This window comes from Stylophora pistillata, chromosome 8 (assembly GCF_964205215.1).
Source record: "Stylophora pistillata chromosome 8, jaStyPist1.2, whole genome shotgun sequence".
Lineage (NCBI taxonomy): Eukaryota > Metazoa > Cnidaria > Anthozoa > Scleractinia > Pocilloporidae > Stylophora > Stylophora pistillata.
In genome coordinates this window covers 31,917,577-31,933,046 of record NC_142526.1, presented here as the reverse complement: position 1 = coordinate 31,933,046, position 15,470 = coordinate 31,917,577, and the positions used below count along the sequence as shown (strand labels likewise).

The 15,470-nt window shown below is 37.7% G+C and overlaps 1 protein-coding gene and 1 long non-coding RNA gene across 2 annotated transcripts; one reads left to right on the top strand and one right to left on the bottom strand.

Annotated features, from left to right (window-relative positions):
- Positions 1–158: 158 nt before the first annotated feature.
- Positions 159–14,106, top strand: LOC111328869 (armadillo repeat-containing protein 2). The gene is made up of 17 exons (XM_088731966.1): positions 159–382; positions 2,709–2,829; positions 2,969–3,712; positions 4,275–4,377; positions 5,030–5,205; positions 5,425–5,475; positions 5,661–5,806; positions 6,752–6,851; positions 7,359–7,499; positions 8,220–8,306; positions 9,283–9,379; positions 11,046–11,168; positions 11,859–11,972; positions 12,103–12,235; positions 12,348–12,428; positions 12,549–12,628; positions 13,107–14,106. The coding sequence occupies exons 1-17, from the start codon at positions 159–161 to the stop codon at positions 13,274–13,276; spliced, it is 2,691 nt and encodes an 896-aa protein (XP_088588092.1). The 3' UTR covers positions 13,277–14,106.
- LOC148725874 (uncharacterized) lies at positions 14,008–15,405 on the bottom strand. The gene is made up of 2 exons (XR_015991273.1): positions 15,141–15,405; positions 14,008–14,705 (listed from the first exon to the last, which is right to left on the bottom strand). It is a non-coding gene; the product is annotated as an uncharacterized LOC148725874 (long non-coding RNA).
- Between the last annotated feature and the right edge of the window lie 65 nt (positions 15,406–15,470).

The following is a 15,470-nucleotide window of genomic DNA, read 5'->3' as shown; positions in this document are numbered from 1 at the left end:
ACAAAAACGAGTCTACTGAGTTTCGGCCATCGAGGCGTCTTAGGAACGGAGAAAAAAATTAACTAAATCGAAACCGCAAAATATTGTTTAGCGATGTTCATGATATTGTGTCTACCGTTCATGGATACAAGGATGTAGCTAAACTTTCCAAAGCATTGATGGATCCACCACCAGCGCAGAAATCGCGGAGAGGCGAGAAAACCTCTAGCCGGCCGTTCTATGCGACCGACGGTCAAACTAGTGCAAAGATTATCTCTGAGGCTAGGTCTTCCATTCGTTCTTTGGATACGAAAAGGCCCTTTACACCAGTGGAATCCAGCAGAACCTTATTCAGAGGAAGTGCCCCGAAGCCTAACGAAGGAAGGCCACCGTCTGCTTTCAGGTAACCGTGCTTCATTCTGACAGCCCTCCATCACCAACCAGCCTATGAATGTTTATTTTTGGGACAAAAATGTTTGCAAATGTAGATTGTTGTTCTTGCCGATTATCTCTGTGTTTATTGTAAATACAGTAAATAGAAAAGTCAGGGTATGCATTAATAAGGTCTTTAGATGTTAATGCCTGATATATGACCGTAAAATTTGAATTCTGTAGTTGTTAGGATTGTGTACAAACGTACAATTACAAATTGTTCTCGATTCTTGTGAGCAAACTTCACAAGTGGCTACACTTTGCAGACAGTTGTTTACGTCTTAGACGGAAATTAATTTGTCTGGCTTAGGAGGTTGCAAAAATACTATTTTACCTTGTTGACATCTACAAAAGACGTGATCAAAAGAGTGTGAAACTGTTTTGAAATTTGTTGAGACATAAGCACCACGGGGTAACTCAGCATGTAAAAGTAAACAATGCAATGCTTTGAAATCTGAGCAGAACTAGGTTTATTATCATATCTTGGTTTAGTTTTGGCTCCCAGTTGTTTGATGGTGGACATGGTTACCTGCTGCATAAAGTCATTGTTCATTGGCCAAGTGTTAAAAGAAACTCCTCTGCCCACCAGATACTTATTTATTATTTGGATTAAGTTTTATCTAACCTTTGAATAACTTAGACCAGGATTAAACCTCAGGAGGGATCAAAAATTAATTTTTCTTTACCATATCAATACATTGTCAAACAAAAAGGTTCTAAGAGGAATGAAAATATCAAGCTAGAGGGGGAGATGACAAAATGCAGAGCCCTACTCCATGGAGTACCCTATGGATTACCTTAATGGAGTACCCCTAAATGTCATGTATTGGTCAAATAAAATATTTTATGAACATGGTGAATAGTTTAGATCTACATGTCCTAAAATATATTAAGCTTACTAGCTCTCCAAATGTCACAGTTAGATACAATCCAGTTTTTTGGGATACAGTTGACTAGGGCTCTCAGTCTTATTGGTTCCTCCATTTTGGTTTTACCGCTGTGTAATGAGTCCTTTGACGAGAAGACAAACAACTCCATGTGATGAACAAAATCCACTGTTTCGATTTCTGCACAAGGTAAATTATTTAAGCTTATTGCATTTCCCAGATCAACAACCCCAGTCGGATTTATTTACCAACCTGTCACTGTTTTTTTTTGGTTTGTTTATATACCTCAATTTTATTGCGTTACAAATAGATAGGTGAGGAGAAGCTCAGTTTAAAGATATGGATTACCTTTTTAAGTCTCAACCTCCAAATGTAAGCTTGTATCCTCATCGTTTCGCACAATTAAGAAACCCATGAAGCCATGTGTTATTAGATGGAGCGCCACACTTCTTACAGACACGACACATAAACAGAAATTTTGGAAGACATAAAACCTGTTGCAGAATGAAGGTTGTCTGTCCTTTTGGCCTCTTGAAGATCATATGAAAATAGATATGGTAGTCGGTCTATTAACGATAACGTTCATGGATGCTAGCTACATTAAAGCTTTCCGTTTGAAGAGGTCAGCAGTTTAATGTTAATTTCAAGATGGCGGTCAATTCATGTACTACATCGAGCTGCGACAATCGGAGAGCTGACAAGCTCAAAATATATCAGGATATGTACATCTAAATGATTCACCATGTTAATAAAGTACTTTATTTGACAAATACATGATTTTTAGGGGTACTCCATCCAGGTACTCCATAGGGTACTCCATGGAGTAGGACTCTGCGTTTTTGTCATCTCCCAGCTAGAGGATACTGCCTGATTTAACACCAAATTTCATGGTTAAAATAATGGGACAAGGAGTGTTGATTTTGAAACTAAGGAGTAAGTAGATTTAAGGGGGCAAGAAGTTCATTTTAGAGTGTTAACACCTGGTTTATGCTTAGTGATTTAATAGACAACATAATTATATTCATAAGAGTTGCTTAGTTCACATTTTGGATTATTGTGTTTATTCTACACTCTATTTACATGACTGTATGCTCTTCAAGGACATTACTGGTTAGCTGAAAAGTAAAAAAAAAATGTTATGTTTAATATAACATTTTTTCTTTTTACTTTTGATCTTTAAGTTAGTGAATGCGTGATCAAGAAACAATGCCCTACCTCCTGAGAAAGGAAAGCTAGAGAGGAAAAGCAGCCATTTTTCAATGTGCAGTCATAATGTTAATATTCTAAAGAAAGCAGTTGGAATTAGCATAGTACAAAACCAACAAATGGAATGTTGAAGCTTCAATCTTTCAGGTTATTAATGTTGAGAAATAAAAGCATATTATGCCACTGCAAACGACTCTCTTACAGCTTAGGTAGCTACCAGTCTGAAGGAGAATCCTCCCGTCCTCCGTCAGGGAGAAGATTAACTCCTATTGATGATGCTCTGCGGCTTCCTGGGGCGCCAGTTCCCTCCCCACCCTCTGGTGTGGTAAGTCCACCATACCCATAAATTTTGTATAATTTTCATTTCTTCCATTGCACAATAGAATATAGGACAATTTATCAGCATAATCAGTAAAGGTTTGATTACGTAAGCTGTATTGTGAAAAAAAAAACATTTCTTTTAGCCCATAGGTAAATCAAGGAGACCCCTAAGATCATCTTTATCAGGCCCTGGTGAAGACTTGAATGCTGAAAAGCTCAGCCAGAAGCTTCATAAAGCTGCACTAGGACAAGGCAAAGATGCGAGAACAGAACTTTCCCCATCACCTCCAAAAAGAGGCTCTTTTTCTGGGACTCCACCTATTATGGGTGAGCCTTTGAGGCGTACGTCATCAGAAATATTACCTATCCCACCAACAGTGTCAAAAGATTTGGTTGGCTCTAGGAGAGTTAGAAGTGGACCGAAAGAACGCAGTTCTCCTGTTGTAGATCCTGTCACCCGTGTGAAAAGTGGTCCTCTTGAGCGAGGTGATCCTGCTGGGGTTGGAAATGAACGAGCTGATGCTCAGAGTTGTTCATCTTCAGACCGAAGGAAAAAATCAGCTGAGAGGAGTGGTAGTGGTGATAAAAGGAGAAAAAAATCTCAAGCAGATGATGATAAACCAAAAGATGAACTTGTTTCTTATTATGAAGAGAATGTGAAGCCACTACTCATGCAAATGGAGGAAAGGTTTGCAGAGAAAAATGTGAAAGAACTTTGTCAAGACTGTTTGAAATTATGGAATGCCTTAGAAAAGAAAGGCTTAATTGGAAAAGCTGGTGGCAGTTTTTCTGCAAGAAGAAGAGGAGAAATTTTACGGACAGTTTTTAAGTTCTTGGATCTCAGTGATCCAAGGTTGCTGTTAAGACTCGGCAGGTTGATTCTTGCGGTAAGTGAGTTAGTGAGTATTTCAAAATTTGTTCTTGAGAGTTAAATTACACACTGTATGCCACAATCTTTACAGCACCTTGGATGACATGATTACTTGATGTTTAGCTTGCTGGACTTCAGATCAGGATTTTTGTTTTGAAGCCCCAGCCTGGTCATGGTGTTCATGGGTGAGACAATTTGCTCTCACAGTGGTTATCTCCACTGATGGGTAGCAGTTAGTGTCACACACCCACAGAGACTTGATGAAATACTTGTGGATTTAGTGGGTTGCTGTACCTGGGATAGACTATTGGGCTACCCATCAGTCGATCAACTTTTTCATTCTGCAGTGTGACGAGCATATCTGGGCAGATCCAGGGGTGGGGCAGATCCAGGGGTGGTTCAGGTGGTTTGGTTGGAACCCCTTAACTGATCTGAAAAACTTCTATAGAAGCATGTGCAAATTTATCCTTTTTTCCCTACAATTTTCCCCTAAAATACCGGAAATAGCTTTTTAAAGACCTTTATTTCAACATTCTTGACTTCATATTTTGAACTTTTCTTGATCTTCTTTCATGCAGATGAAGGTGACTGGGAACAATTTAACCAATGTATGCATGGTGGTTTACAAGGTGGCAAAAACAGAGAAAAATGATCAGTTATTTCTGGAAGAAGACATTTTAAGTAAGATGAGGACATTTAGTTTTTGTTGATTAGAGAAGTTCTTGGGAGCCCATTGCAATTTTATTTCCATTGTGAATTTCAATCAATTGTGAGAGAACTAGTGGCAAAGTGGTTGGCCTACTGCTGCTATAAATGGTGGACCAAATTGTTTGGGCACAAGCTTTCTGCTAGGGTGGTTTTGTTATGTTCTTGGGCAAGGTACCTCACCTCCTCAATGTCTCCTTCCACCCAGGGTTTTGAGAACTAGTGATCTGTCAGGAAATCTCAGAGTCCATTAATTAAATCCTTTGAGTACCTAGAGTGACTAGCAACTAAATTCCCCTTCTGGTATCACCCCTGAATCAAACTTTTAAAGTCACGGGAGTAAAGAGTGACTAGCAACTAAATTCCCCTTCTGGTATCACCCCTGAATCAAACTTTTAAAGTCACAAGAGTAAAGGAAATGAGTGCCAACTGAGAAAGCTTTTGATTGTTACACAAATTCTCCTTGTCGGCACCATAGAAAATGTATAGAGAACAGTATGGAGAATATGCATATTGATGTTAGGATGGAAAGGGTGAAGTACTGGCAGCTGTGCAAGTCATTCTTTATGTAATCAGTCTTAAAGGTTAAAGTTTGCTTCAGTTTTTTTGTTTTGTTTTTGTTTTTCAGAGAGTCTGGTAGACACTGTTAAATGCTGTGAAATAGGAAGTCATCATGATGCATTAGTTTACACTGCTGGAGCTATTAAACACCTCTCAAGCAATAATCCCATAGTTCAAAAGGAGTTGGTCTCTCTGGATGGGATTGAGGGTTTGGCACAAATTCTTGACACCATTAGTAAAGATGTAAGTTTGCTACAATGTAGGTGGTCTTTGTGATTTTCATAAAAATCCCTCTGCATTTCTTCAGTCAGATAGTGGACAATTTTCTTTTAAGTTCTGGGTGGAAGCTTCTAATCTGACTCTAGAATTATATTATTGTTATTAAGTTCTCATTATTGTGTGTAATTGTAATTAATGAAATGAAACAAAATTTGATGTGGTGTGATTTTTGTTTTGTGACAGGTGTTAATGACCATGAAAGGGAATTCACAGTTTGCCAGTTTGCTGGTTCAGGTATTTTTCAGGATCATCCCCATTTTAGTTTTGAATTTCTTTTTTTTGCTGCTCATAATATAGTTTGAATAAATACCATGTGGGAGATCATGATTTGAGAAACTAAAACACTCGCTGCCTACTCTCCAATCAATACAAACTAATGGTAAAAGTACCTCTGACCAAATGATATGGCTTCTTTACAGATAACTGGAGCATTGAGAAACCTAGCTGATGTCACAGGGGCCAGAGAGCTGTTTGTTAGCACATGTGTAGTTAGAAACTTGGCAATAGTTTTGGGACCCTATTCATTTGACAGTGAAGTGGTGTGGAATGTAAGCCGTGCTTTGAGGTGAGGTTGTAATAGGCCATTTTATAGTTGTTTACCTAGTTGCTATCAGCCTTTGATTTGGAGTGAGGCTAAAGGTGACCTAGTCAGCATGATGACAAAGTAATTTACATTTGAAAAACAGCAACGTTTGTATCATAACAAGGTCACTCTCAGCCTCACTCCTGTTCAAAGGCTTGGCAACCAAGAAGGCAATTGTCAAATGAACTATCGTTACAAAAGTGTTTTATAAATTGTGGTGACTTCTAATTCTGGTTGACTTGTTTGCAAAATACTGTTCAAACTACTTCACAAACCTGTGTATTTATTGACATTCTCCTTTACCCTTTTCAACCCAACATCAGTATGCATGTTCTCTATACTGTTCTCTTTACATTTCTTAAACACGAAGGCGTGCTATATAAAGAAGTCTTCCCTGGGAAGACCTAGGCTCATTTGTCACTCACCGTTGATGTGTGCAGGTCAAATTCAAATGCTGGTAGAGGAACAAAAGGAGCTAATGAGATATCTATTGTTTACTTCCACCAGCATGGTGGCATGAGGTAACATGCAAACCACCTACTTCGATCTCAAATTTACTGACACAAATAAAGACAGTTTCCATTGGAGAAAGGAAATACAAATCTCAAAAATTCTTGTATTGTGATGAAGACATAAAACAATTTTAAGGGATGCACCCGCTGTTCACTGCTTTGGAGTAGCTGTAGCTCAAGCTGACTTGACTCTAAGAGTTCTACATCACACCACGGTTGATTAACAAATGGTCCAGTGGGACCCAAGGCTCCTTTTATAGCACGCCTTTGTGTTTAAGGTGCCCAAAACAGGGTTCATGTGGGTCCTGGAAAACCTGCTCATCTGATTTGTCATCTGTGAATGTCAGTTGAAAGTAGTATCTAAGGCTAAAGTCTGGTTTTTTTTTTTTTTCGTTTGTTTTGATTTAATCTTTAGTAAGCTGACTCTGTACACGGAATGTTGCAGTGAATTAGTAGACTCTATTACTTGGCTTGCAGCACTGAGTAAGATCCTTTCAGACTATGAAAAGAAACAGGTACAAGTACAAGTATCACTATGATGAGTAAATGTTGTTCTCACTCTTGAAAGAATTTTTACAATTTCTGTGTAATTCTGATTATTTCTGATCACTTCAATTTCAAAACTAAGCCTTAGTCTTTTAACAACATGGTTTTTTCTTTTTTCTTTTTCTTACATGATATCTGCATGCTATCTGTGAGGAGAGTAATGTTTTCAGTGGAGTTGTTTTAAGAGAGCTGGATTAAGTTGGAGGGTGGAGTTAGAAGCTTATAAGATAAACATTTTTAGGGTGTGAACCCAGCTACTTTTGTAGGTTGAATAAAATGGCAACATGTTTCTAAATGCAAAAGATCTTATGCTTATTCTATTACATAGACTGGGTTTACACTTTAAAAGTTGAACTTACAAGTAAATGACTTCTTTTTCTCTCTTGAGCCAGCATAATTATGTTTGCTGGTCAGAGGAAATGATACAAAGCACAAACAATGATGTTTGTATTAATATTTTGCCTTGAAATTTGCAGGAATTGGTGGTTCGTGTCTGTTTCATTCTTGGTAACTTGACATCCAAGAGTGAGAAAGTCAGAAAGGCCATTTTCTTTGATGAGGCATTTATGGCTGTGTTACTCTCTGTTATGCAGTCGTACTTCAACCTTGAGCTGGAGGTGTGGAGTTTGTATTATTATTATTTTTTTGTTGACAATGTACCTCACTGTAATTTGTATTCATACACCAGTTTTCAACTGAGTGTCAGAAAAACAAAAGCCATTAAAAGTTTTCCCAGTGACCAATCAGTGGGAACTCAAAGTGAATACATGTTAAGAAAACTGTTTAATTACTCTTTACACCCTAACATCAGTCTGCATATTCTCTATACTGTTCTTTACACACTACTTACAATGCTGGCATGGAGAGTTTGTTTAACAATCAAGAGCTTCTTTAGTTGGCAATCATTTCCTGTATTCTCACAACCTTAATTTTTTATTCAATGGTGATACTGTAAGGAGAAATTAGGTGTCAGTCACAACTTTGGGTTTGAAGGGTTAAAGTGAGGGAAAAGGCTATTGTTTTTTGTTTTTCTTCTGATTGTTTGAGAGGATAGTGTGGGTTTTTTTTTTCCAGACCAATCTAAGAACAAACTTTTAGGTACTGGTGAGTAAAACCAAAGCAATCTTGAATTACTTTTGACACTCAATTGAAAAAATTGCTCCAACTTACAAGATGGTTTGTCATGCACTGACCATGAAATACAATGAAAGGTTCGGTTTGTGACTTATCATCTGTTGGACCTTGTTGAGTTTCTCTGTGATCAGTACACTGCCTGCCTGGGTCATGGATCAATATAGTTTGGTGTATGTGCCCAACTGATATCAGATGTTAACCAGGTGTTGAAAAATGGACCCGCAGTTGAAGAAAAAAGGCTTAATGGAGAAAACAAAGGTCCCAATAAGAATGAAGAAGTGCTGATCAAGGTAAGTTTTGAATCACATCTCAGATAGGTAGGTGATTGAAGAAAGATATCATAAATCTTGGTTGAGACTTGTAGCTTGCTGTACATGTATGTTCTGCTTCTCAGTTGAAATTTTGTAATTACTGAAATTTTTCTGCACAGCAAAATGTGGGTATACAGTCGATTTTTGTGATGTTTTCATGTCCTAATCTTAGGGAATGTCTTGATTTTTAAGTCAAGGGAAAAAATAATACCTTTTATAACCCACCCATTAATTTTGGCATGATTTTATTGGTTACTTTACTTCACGTGGTACAAAATCACAGGACAGTTATCTCGCAATAACCCCTGTCTGCGTTGATATTTGTCCTCCAATTTTTTCCATGAAAAAGAAACATAGTCAACACAAGAGTTTCAGCTTTTCCGTTCTCCTATTTACAGGGAAGGAAACCAAACTCGTTTTTTTTTTTTGCTTGCTTGCATCAATCACACGCATTCGCCATCAGATCACCACTGGCTTTTTTACTGTGTTTACGCGCAGTTTAATTGTGATGTGAAAATTAATGGGAGGGTTATAAAATAAATAAACCCCATTCTGGCTTGCTGGTATGTCGGCTAATAATGTCCTTGGCTGAGAGATTGTCCTCAAAATTTTATATTTACCCTCAAAGCTTTGCTTCTTGGCCAAATATTCATTATTTGGACAATCTCTCAGCCGCGACCGTTATCAGCTGACATACCAGCCACCCGAAGAGGCTTATTTACTAAATATACCTAATTTATACCCAGGTTTTGTTTTGTGTTATTATTATTTTGTTTTTTCAATTTGCAGAGTAATTTACTTATTAACAGAAACACTATAAGTAGAGAATTTAAATATATGTTGCAACTTCAGTTGCAACATACATGTAGGAGAGGTCTCTTCATGTAGAGGTTTACTTTGAAATACCATGTGTTTACTCTTTCATTCATCATATTTATCCATGTTCAACTTTCAGGCTATCAGAGTAATTGCTAACCTATCAATCAATCCTGAAGCTGGTGCAGGGATTGCTGCTAATGAAGCATTAGTTGACCTTTTAATCCAGATTCTTGGTGAGTTCACCCATCAGAGAAATGTTCTTACCTTCAATCATGCTAGCACAATTTTCATCAGGTGTATTTCAGGTGGATTATATTTTCTTTTCTTTGGATGTTGATGATGATGATGAACTTTAGTCATGTGTCAATTATAAAATAGCAGTAATAGAACCACTAAGTAAGGACACAGCAAGATAATTTAAATAAAATAATAAATAACTAAGTATTAATATACGATTAAATAGCATAAAATATACGAATAAATAGCATAAAATTTGTGGTCAGCAGAATTAGGCTAGGGGACCTTAAGACGTGGGGGGGGAGGAATAGTCTGAGCCTAAATAAGATATAAATAAGAATCATGCACTGCAAAGATGTGGGGGGGGGGGGGGGAGGAATAGTCTGAGCCTAACTAAGATATAACTAAGAATCATGCACTGCAAACCAAACAGTTTTGCTTGGTTTGGCCACCATCGTCCATTAACATTTCCAAATCCATTCCTCTAACTGCCCTCTTAAAACCTGCTAGTGAATTCAACGTCCTAATACGGGAAGGTAGCTTAGCCCATAGCACAGGTCCTAAATACCTAAGGGAATGCCTGCCATAATTAATAGAGTTAAATCTTGGAATAGTAAATTCTTTAACTCTTAAGTTATACACTGTGTGATTTGCTGAAAATAAATCTTGTATATAGCTTGGTGCTAGCTTAAATTTTACTTTATACATGATGGTCGCTATATCTTGCAATCTACGGTTCACTAGGGTGGGCAATTAAGCCCATTCTAACAACTGCCTATAGTTAGTGTTCCAGTCATGGAAAACTGCACTAAGACCCCTCTCCTTTACATGCTCCAGTTTTCTTGCATCACTTCCCCTACAAAAGTGCCATACAGTACTGCAGTAAGTCAAATAGGGCAAGACTGCAGCCTTATACAGCTGCAGCTTAGCAGTGCTTGGTATCAAGTTGCACAACCTTGTCATTATTCCCACTCTCTGCCTAGCTTTTTTGCAAATCTCACTTATATGGACTTTAAAAGTCAATTGAGAATCAATGCCTACACCTAGTAATTTAATGTTCTGATAGTGGGAAACTCTATTACCGTCTATGTCAATATTGGTATTGGCATCTTTTTGCTTGCTAATGAGCATGCTACCATATTTAGTAAAGTTTCCCTGTAAACAGTTCTCTTTATACCAACTTGTTGCTGCAACTGCACTCCTGTAATCTTGTTTGGATTAACTGGACATCTTTATTTGCTCCGAAAAACTGGTGATCATTCCGCATACATGGAGATATTCGACTTCATTACATAAGTCAGATCATTCTGATAAAGATTCCACATCAAAGGCCCAAGAGAAGAGCCTTGAGGGCACCCTCTTACCACCTTCCTCCATCCGCTTGTTGTGTTCCCTAACTTCACTCTTGCTTGGCGATTTTCACAATATGATGCCATGAGTTTGAGGCTGACATCATCAAAACTGTATGCTCTTAGTTTAGCCAGCAAGAGTGGTGGGAACAGACAATCAAACGCCTTACTCATATCTGTTGACAACACACCAACACACTCCCCATTGTCCAATGAGTGCTTCCAGCTCTCAGTCAGATATAACAAGGCAGTCTCGCAACTGTTCCTCTTTCTATATGCAGATGTCGCGACTGTTCCTCTTTTCTGTTTGCAGATGTAAAGGATGCACATGTCAGTGAAGAACTTGTTCTGAACACAGTTTCAACTCTGAACAATTTGTCATTTTACAATAGTGCTGAAAGTGTTGTACAGCAGAGACAAGTTGAGATTACGGAGAGTGAGTTAACTTTTTGAAATCAAAGGATGATTTAATTAATTTTCATCAGTTATGTTGATAATAATTATAAATTGACCACTGTAAAGAGCTTCTAAAGCTGACTTTTCAAGCCTTGGCCCTTTGTTAGAACAAATTATACATCTTGACCATGGGTTAACACTCAAAATGTCTGTTTTAGAAACTTTCTCTGTCAGTAACCTACCCCCCCCCCTCCCCCCAATGCAGCATCACAGTTCCATAGTTTCTTTAGAAACTTACTCCCTAAATTTACTTTTGGAAATCAAAGACTCTGAAAATATCAAGGCTGTGGTCTAGCAGCACCCGCTGGACCCTGGCACCTTACTTTTACTCATGGGTGACTCAGAATTTTAGTTTTTTCATACAAAGCATGTGCCGGGCACCCTGGATTTCACAGTTTCAGAGCACTGGGCTTCATTTAATTTTCCTTAGAGCACAGCCTTGAATAGTGACAGTTTTAGTCAAGGATTCAAAGTGATTTGTGCTGTGTAAATTGGATTCAAACAATTAAATGTGTTTTTTTTTTGTTGTTGTTGGTTTTTTTTTACTTGGTCTGTGCTTTTGTTGAGAGGGCCTTAAAATATGTAGTTCCAAGTCTCTGGTTGTTGATCTTTAAGTATGATGCATAATTTCCTTGTCTTGATTAAAATTTTTTCTCATATTTTGTGGTAGTGCTTCTTTCGTTGTTAATGCCAGACAACATGGATGCTATGGTGGAAGCAACTCGTGTGTTTGGGAACTTTTCTCGAACAAAAGAAGTGAGAACTTTATTGGCAGAGCAAAAAGGTAAAGGTTGACATCTCATTTTATGTACCATAAGTGTAAGAGAGAATTTTTCACCTTTCTGTCTACAGTAGTTGTCAAAGTTCTTACAGATCTCTTTGTCATCATTTTTTTGCTACTTTTTACTATTTAGTTGATGAAATCATGATTGCTCTATTGGATGCTGGCGAGAGGGAAACAGTGTTTACAGCTTGTGGTGTGCTTATCAATCTGATGATTGATGAGAATATCAAACCAAAGCTGAAAGAGGAAGATGGAATTAAAAAGTAAGTAGTTGTTCAAATTAGTCTATACTTGTGTAGTTGCAGTCATGTATTGGTATCTTTTACATATTTTTTAATAATCTCCAATTTGAAGTAACCTGTTTTTACCTCTTAGACTGGTCGATGTGTTGCGTGACTTTGGTAAACATGATTGGCAGCTGTCAAGTATGGTATGCCAGATCCTATGGAACTATAGGTAGGTCCATCAGTAACATTTGTATTTCTTTATAGTTCAAAGCACTCCCTGAAATTTTGTTTGCCTTGTTTGTACACAACTGAGCTTTTTGTAATGACCATTTCTCTCCTCATTCCAAAGTGACAAGATAACCAGCTCATCAGAAACATTTGGTGACCAGGAAGCACTAGAATTAATAGATATTCTTACACAATATTTAGGTAAGGATCATGAATTTTATATTTTTATAAGACTGTATGGGCTTTACTGTGTGGGAGACACATTGACCTAATGGGTATTGTGCTTGACTCTGGGTTCAGAGGCCTGGGTTGAAGATCTGACTGGGTCATTTTGTTGTGTTCTAAGGCAAAACACTTTAATTTCACAGTGTCTCTCTCCACCCAGGAGTTTAAATGGGCAACTGCAAATTGTCAGGGAAGCCTGTTGAAAAGCAGGGGGGTAACCTTGCAATGAACTGGAATTCCATCTAGAGGGAGGGTAATAAACGTAGTGTCTTAGTCCTTGGATGGGCCTGAAACATTGCTCATTTGAAAAGATGAATTGAAGGTTTGGATATTTTGATAAAAAAAATTGAGCCTGACTTTTAAGCACTCTCTGAAATTGGGTACTGTTGCAATCATCATAGGATACGGTAAAATAATCATCAATGAAGTAAATTTTTGTTGAATTGTTATTCAGATGAGGATATAGCTCTTGATTCAAGTGAATTAGATGCTGTGGAATCAAATCTTCCAGATATGTTGAGAGAAATGTGGGAAAGCCAGTTTGTCCCCGTTGGGCAGCACCTGCTTCACAGAGTAAAGTCACACCATACAGACCTTGTACCATTGGAGTCACCTAGTAGCTAACCAGTGTGGTGCTTACACCAGTCTTTTCAACGGAGACTGAGATAAACACACATCAAACTACATGCATCAGATGGATTTCTTTGAAGTAGCTGCTGAGAAATTCAGTAACAAACTGCATTTTCTTGTGTACAAATTTATTTTCTGCAGTTACACAGCTATACTGAAGTAGATTGGAACAGTGCATGTAGATCTCTACCTTCAAACCAGTTTTATTCACAAGTGGTGTGTAGTATCATTCAAGAATAACCATGCACCATAATATCCTTAATCTCATCCCATACAAAATGTTTTTAAACACATCTGCATGGGGTATTGTTGGGATTAAAGAACTTTCGATGTAAGCATCTGTCTGAGTGAGGAAAAGTAGTGGCAAACCAAGACATATGCATAAGGTTTTCTCTCTGTCAAACTTATCATTTGCACTTTGTTCTTGCATAGATGGAAACAAAATAGCCAGGAGAGACATTTCTTTGTGGGAAATTGGATACTGATCTGTGGTGAGGTTGTAAGAATTCCCCTCACCCCCCAAGAAATCCTGAGAAGCTTTTTGCTTGTCTAGTTTATTGAGTAAGGTTGCTAAAGAAGATAGTAGCCATGGAACACAGCCCATTTCTCAAAATTAATTTATTACCATCATTTCTACATGAAAGAGCTACTATTTTGTTAATTAAGATTTCCTCTGGACAACTTGTAAATAAGGTATTGGAAAGCAGAAGAGGAAATTGTACATGTGTGGTTTTATGTAAACTTGGAAACAATTTTATTTATTATCTTTAGAACAGTCTGAAAAAGAGAGAATTTTAAATAAATAAAGAGATCAAATACCTTTTGTTGATGTTTGGTCATCATTTTTAAGTCTTTTTTCCATGGTTATTTTTTTAATGAAGACTTCCATACACTACTTAGGTTATCAAGTGTGAATTCATTTTTAGTGCAAAAGTGAAATCCCCTGAATCTTCAATTTAATACAGATGTTGAGAATGGTGCTGTATTCTAAGAGGACTTGGTGGGTTAACTTAACTTTATTGTTTATTCATCTATTATCTTGAAAGTTTTTATTTTTGTACTTTTTTTTAAATTTAGTGATGACAACCTACAGAGTGAAGTTTTATGTCTTGTAACAAAATTGTAAAGCAAGATCTTGTTTGTTCACAAAGGGGTGTCTCAGGGCTCTAGCCAGCACCTCATAATTAGCCTGCGCTCCTCTCTTGCGTAACCACCTCACAAGCATTTGATAGCACTGTTCAAAGCTGTCAGAATTTTCTAGAGTCAGTTGAGCCAGCTCTGCTTCATGAAATCCTAATACTTCTGCTAATTTCATCCAACTGGATGATATCACATTGCTAAGGTGAAGCAAGTCGTTTGTTTCTGGAACTCCTCTCTTAATTTGAAGACTTGAAGTCATTGTATGATAGTGATGGAAACTGACCTAAAGAAAACACTTGGAAATTAATCTTGCAGAACTTCAGGTCCTTTCATCTGATAGTGATGTAGCAACTAACACAAGAAGCATGGGGCCCCTTCGGTAAACGCAAGGTAGTTTGAGGAAAACCATTGCCTTCTGAGACCTGTAACGGGGTGAGGACTTGCTTACATGAAATTTGTTAAGGATCCCACCCTTTCCTAGTCCCCGCTGAGTCAACTTGTCGTACCCCAAAAGAAGTCAGAAATAGGAAATCAGATACTAGGATTCCACGACAAGCCTTAAAAAAGATGCGTGCTTGACTACAGAGGGAAAATCTCCGTTCAGGGTAAAGAACCGAAGGCGAAAACAAAAAGAGAACAAGAAATCCAGCTGTCAATTATTTCAAGTGAAAAGCGAAAGTTTTGACGTTATTTTTGTTTCTCCTGAATTGAACGTTACCTTGTTAATGCTTCTTACCAAAAACTACAGCAGATGATCAGCACTCGATATTTAAGGTCGGCAATCAAATTAGAACCCTATCTTAATGACAGGACTTCGGGTTTGTTTTGAGTCTCAAGTAATGAAGATTGCGTGACAACAGACTGTCAAGGAAGCTGGGGATGGCGGGGCGGTGGGAGGGTTTTTTATTGCTTCTCGTCATAAAATCAGTGCAAGTCAAATACCAAATTTTTAGCAATTGAAATTCCATAACTTAATAAAGATATTCGGTTGCTTGTGTTCTGGACGTTCTTATATCGTGAAAAGGTCCGGAAATTGATTTCTGTTACG